Source organism: Equus asinus, chromosome 10, assembly GCF_041296235.1.
Source record: "Equus asinus isolate D_3611 breed Donkey chromosome 10, EquAss-T2T_v2, whole genome shotgun sequence".
In the NCBI taxonomy this organism is placed as follows: Eukaryota; Metazoa; Chordata; class Mammalia; order Perissodactyla; family Equidae; genus Equus; species Equus asinus.
In genome coordinates, this window is record NC_091799.1 from 99951005 (window position 1) to 99957004 (window position 6000).

The 6000-nt window shown below is 40.5% G+C and overlaps 1 protein-coding gene across 8 annotated transcripts in view; it reads left to right on the top strand.

Moving 5' to 3' along the window:
- CTNND2 (catenin delta 2) overlaps nucleotides 1–4345 on the top strand; it is an 888692-nt gene extending 884347 nt beyond the window's left edge. For all 8 annotated transcript variants that reach the window (XM_070519868.1, XM_044779487.2, XM_070519864.1 and 5 more), the window contains one exon: nucleotides 3175–4345. In XM_070519868.1, the coding sequence (XP_070375969.1) occupies nucleotides 3175–3435 (261 nt within the window). In that variant the 3' untranslated portion in view covers nucleotides 3436–4345. The remainder of the gene's footprint in view (nucleotides 1–3174) is intronic.
- Nucleotides 4346–6000: the final 1655 nt, after the last annotated feature.

Here is a 6000-nt window from a genome sequence, read left to right on the forward strand (position 1 = left end):
TGCATTTATTTTTAGCTCCTTTATGGGAGGGCTTATATTTGGGAGCATTTTGTCTGCCTAATTTTGAACACTGTCAGATATTCCATTAGAGTAAATTATAGAAAACAGCCAACATTCCTGCCCTGTGAATGTACATCCACACTACCAGGCCAGTGAGCAAATTCAATCCCTCCAAACACAGCAGCGCCACCTGTCACCCATCCTGGGTAATTCGTTTACACACACTCTCAGAACTGCAGCACTAAACCTTAGGAGGGATTGATATGACACTTTATGAATGATGCAGATAAATTGAAGAAGGTAATTCGCAAGATAAGAGACTAAAATAAGCTGTGCCCAGCCCCAAAATGTCCACCAACCAGGGAGAACATGGCAATGGTAAGAAATTTGAAACACGTAGTACAAACAAATGAAAGAAGCAGCCACCATGGAGGAGACTCACAAGCCTTGAGAGTGACTTCCCCTGAAGACCTCCTTGTCTTCAACACCGCTTCCTCTGGCCACTGAGACCAGTGCAAATAAGTCAGACATCTTCTTGGTCTCCTTTCCCACTGGCCTCCCTTCTTATCATAGAGCCTGGAGTTAACTCCATGAGGCTGACCCTGTGTGGTTTGGCTGCCTTGGCTCAACTGAGACTGTGCTAGTATGGTGGACAGAACATAGGCTTTGGAGTCAGCCAGACATGTGTTCAAATTCCAGCTTCACAACACCACTAGCCGTGACATCCTGGAGACATTTGTTAGCTTCTCTGAGCTTCAGTTTCTTCATCTAAAAAGATGAGAATTAGATGGGTGGATGAATGGATGGATGGATAGGTGGGTGGGAAGGAAGAAAGGAAGAGAGAAGTAGGTAGATAGATATAGACAGACAGACAGGACATATATTTTTGAAGATTAAACAAGAATTTATTAAATGTTAAGTATGATCCCTGCTGAAATAGACAGCAAATTCTAGTTCCATCCCTGTGTAATTTTCACAAACCTCCCAACTCTAACCCTTTGTATGCTCTACACTTGGGTAGCAGCAGCTCAGTGTTGAAGTGGAGAGGTTCAGCATAACACACCACTCTTCAAAGAACAGCACAGCACTCTTTAGCCTATCAACACAATTTGGTAGATCTGGTCTTAGCAACTTTTAATTGCACGTGTTGCAGATTAGGTCCAAACGTCCCTCCCATAGCTAACAAACCTTTACACTCTATAGACTTTCACTGGTAGGCAGAAACCTCATTCATTCAGCCACCACTAACTAGAAGTATGGAACATACAGGATGGCAGCTATATGAAGTTCATCTTTGAAGAACAGGTTGATTCTAGTGTAAATCAATTGCATATAAAAGAGGGAGTTTCACTTACTTGAGAGAAGAATTATGTGCAAGCCACTAGAAGCATTCATTTACACACAACGTGCTAATTACAAATCATTATCTATTAACTAAGACAAATTTCCACAGGACGTTTCCATTGCTGAACCTTCATTAAATTAATTGGGAATTATCGAATCCACTGGAAAATGATCAAACTGTGTTTCTTTAAGAGTGTTTTATCATTCCCACCAGACCTCCTCCCTGATTATTGCACATGAGCGAGCTTTGTGCATGCCTGTGTGCACCGGCGATGGGGACAGCCCTCACCTCACACCTTGGGAGGTTCTGCTCACTTCAGGGGCATGGTGCTTGGAAAGGGACCCCAGAGGAGACAGCTAGCCCCCCATGTACAAACGCTAATTATCAGCTCTGAACACTCTTTGTCTTACTGTCCTAAAAGCCAAGCCAACTAATTCTTGACTTCAGTATCTCAAAGGCTCTGTGATCCTTTTAACCCTTCATGGCCCTACATCAGACAGTAACCTGCAGGGGACAAGAGTGGGGACAGGGAGCACTGAGCTGGGCTGGGGGATACAAGACATTACTGAAGATCCCTCCCCTAATTTAAAGCTTGATAATCCCACAGCATCCTCAAGTTCCATCAATTCTGAATTGAACCAAGTTGGAAGCATTTTGGTCCTCTGGAGTATATTATATTTGGAGTGGATTCCCTCTTTTCATTATGTGCTTCTCTGTGTATCCTTCTAAGGCTGTGGTACCTGGACACTTAGGCAGGTGTGCTGGAATGGCCTTACTACCAGGAAGCCTTAGTCCTCCAGAGAGGTATTGATCACAGCCCTCCACACTGGCAGGAAGATGCCTGAGTGACCATTAGACCTTGTACATCTTCGCTGTCTCTTTGTCTGAGATTGCAACACCTACGGGTAATGGAAAATGCAAGAAAGATGAATATCAACTACTTGTGTTCTATAGCTTCTAGACTATACCTCTCCAATTTAAAAAGGTTATCCAGTAAAATGGAGCAGTGGCTGTAGCAGTTTGGCAATTCCTCAAAACATAGAATTCCCATAAGATCCAGCAGTTCTACTTCTAGGTACCCAAAAAATTGAAAGCAAGGACTCAAACAGATAGTAGTACACCCGTGTTCATTGCAGCATTATTCACAATAGTCTAAAGGTAGAAACAGTCCAAGTGCCTGTCAACAGATGGATGGATAAACACATATAGACTCTCCATACAATGGAATATTATTCAGCCTTAAAAAAGAGGGAAATCCTGTCACATACTACGAAATGGATGAACTTTGAGGACGTTATACTTAATGAAAGAAGCCAGATATGAAAGGACAAATATTGTATGATTCCACTTATATGAGGTATCTAGAATAGTCAAATTCATAGAGAGAGAAGGGAGCATGGTGATTGCCACAAGCTGGGGGAAGGGAGAATATGGTATTATGTGCTTAATAGGTACAGAGTTTTTGTTTGGAATGATGAAAAAGTTCTGGAAATGATAGTGGTGATGTTGCACAGTACTATGAATATACTTAATGCCACTGAATTATACACTTAAAAATCGTTAAAATGGTAAATTCTATGTTATGTATATTTTACCACAATAATAATTTTTTAAAAGATTATCCAAAATGGTAGCATGTGGACCCAGGAACCAATTTTAAAAAGCAAAGTCAATCAGCAGTTGACGGTATTCGGAGAAGTGCCACACTGGTCAATGACTGGGTGACGTTCATGGCCTTTACTTTGAGGGAGGGGTGAGTGCCTTGGCAACAGCGCAGGATGAGTCAAGGGAAAATGAACTAACCCAGCTGGATCTTCTTTTCTGTGCAGGTTTCAGCACAGCCAGTCCCACAGGAGCCCAGCAGAAAAGATTATGAGACCTACCAGCCGTTTCAGAATTCCACGAGAAATTACGACGAGTCCTTCTTCGAGGACCAGGTCCACCATCGCCCTCCCGCCAGCGAGTACACCATGCACCTGGGACTCAAGTCCACCGGCAACTATGTCGACTTCTACTCAGCTGCCCGTCCCTACAGTGAACTGAACTATGAAACGAGCCACTACCCCGCCTCCCCCGACTCCTGGGTGTGAGGAGCAGGCGGCACGAGGCGCTCCGGGAACAGTGCATGTGCATGCATACACAAGACATTGCTTTTTTTTTTTTTCCCCTGCAAATTTAGTTTGTTAAAGCCTGTTCCATAGGAAGGCTGTGATAACCAGTAAGGAAATATTAAGAGCTATTTTAGAAAGCTAAATGAATCGAAAGTTAACTTGGAAGTCAATAGAGAGCTAAAGTGATCCTAAATATGACATTGTGCGACATCTTTCTAGTTTGAGCTGTAGAGTATTAAAAAGTGCTTTATACTGAATGTGGCTGGAGGCAGCAGAGGAGGCGGCTGGGGTGGTGGGGTGTGGAGGTTATAAGCACAGAGCAACATAGTTCACACACTTTAGGGGGACGGCTTCTCACGCTTTCTTTACTCTCTTCATCCGTTGTGATTCTAGGCTTCAAGTTGCATTGGGGTTCCTCTGTACAGCAAGATGTTTCTTGCCTTTTGTTAATGCATTGTTGTAAAGTATTTGATGTACATTACAGATTAAAAAAGAAAAGCGCATTGTGTATATTACACCAATGCTGCCGTGTTTCCTCATCTATGGTTCTAAATATTGCTTCAATTTCAAACTTTTGAAAGATGTATGGATTTCCAGTTTTTCTTTTCTTTTCTTTCTCCCAGTATGTTTTAACAAAAAAAAATGGGAAAAAAAGGAATATTTAGCAGTATTGTTCGTTCTGATATGTGAATTTGTTTGTGGCAACTAAGCAAGGCATTCAGCAGTTTCTGACAATTAACATACATCGTTCCACACTCCTTGTCAACAAAGTGCTTTTTCACTGCCTAAAATTTTAGATGTAGATATTTGAAATAGATTTTTTCATTTATACCAGTTTTCTTTATGATGATACAGTGTTAAAAGAAAATAAATTACAATTGATCTGTCATCCATATTTGCTAAGAATGTCTATTTCCAAGGACCTATCTTACAAAATACACATTCTTGCTCGTGTGTCTGTGCGTGTGTGGGTGTGTGTATGTCCACGTATGTATAAAAATGACCTGTGTGAGACTTTTTTTTTTTATAAAAGCTATCTCATTTGCTGTTCATCCTGTACAAGCTTTGTTTTTGGTTTTTAGTATAAATGTACATCAGTTTGTTCCTTTCATATTCTATTCTGACCCTCTAGTGACTCAGGATATTAGGCCAATTGAAGTGAAGTTATAGGATTTTCACACATACATTCACACATTCTTAGACACCAACGATTTCAACAGGTCCATTCCCCTCCATGTTTTATGCCCTCAGAACATAATAAACCATGGCCAACTCAATAATTTCACTTTGCGGCCAATTACTTGAATTATCCACAGGAAATGTAAACTGCTCGCCTTATTCACCCCCAAACTTTTTTGTTCATGTGGCAGGGAGCAGTAGACAATTATGGGTTAGATTATTAAAACTGAACTTGAATCGAATGTTAGAATAGTGAGTGGTTAACAGAGCTAAGAAATAAGGCTAACCATTTAAAAGAACATGGGCTGTGGGTAAATTAGCTTTGCTCTTTAGATGCAAGTGACTGAGGCCAATGGGTGCCTAGTAAATGTTAATTGTTCTTGGAAAAAATAAAAAATTAAATAACAAAAGAAATTGGCTGCCATCTTCCTTTAAAACTTTCTCCCCTTCACTCCACATAGTTTAATTCAGTTCAAAATCTAAAATCAATGGTTCCTTCTCCGAATTTAACAGCAATCAAAAGATTCTTTGTTCATGCATATTTTTTTAAATCAAAAGCTAATTTCTAGAATAGAGCAGTAGATGGAAATTTCCATGTGAATTGTCCTATAAGTTACAAACAAGTTGGATCTTCTTGCACTGTTTACTATAGAACTCCACGTTTCTGGGTTCCCTCCCAGGAATGCTCCAGCCCCATAGAGAGAGAAATATGCAGCTTCGAGGACAAGGTTTCCACTTCATCTGTGTGGTAGAATGAAACAATAAAGTTCATTGAGGCAAAGATTGTGATAAAGACATGACTTGCCCATAATCTAATAGCTGGCATAGCTTTTCCAAAGGTAAACAATACTACTCACTCCTTGGCTTGAGTTGTGCAGGGGGAAATTAATGCATGTGTCAGGCAATCTTCCTAGCAGGACCGTTACATTTCCTTTATGCTTTTGAGTCTAGGTATGCCCTACATTTGCAACCCTTGCAAACCAAGGATGTCTCTGTTGCCTGTTATTCTTTGAGAGCGTATTGTGCCATGAACTCATTCAGCCAGGAAACTCTGGCATCAGAGGTAAAAGTAGGAGAAAGAAAATTAAAAATGTTCATAGTTATTCAAGCCCATCCTTTTATCCTCTCCATATACATGTACAGGTGAGTAGGGAAAGAGATATTTGATAGATGAAACGTGGATGGATAGATAGCTAGATAGATAAGAGAGGCAGATAATAGATAAGATAGATAGGCAGACAGATAGATACAGACAGAAGATAGATAAGCAGATAGATGATAGATAATAAGTCAGATAATAGGTAGATAGATTATAGACAGAAGATAGATAGATGAGCAGATAAATAGATGACAGATAATAGGTAG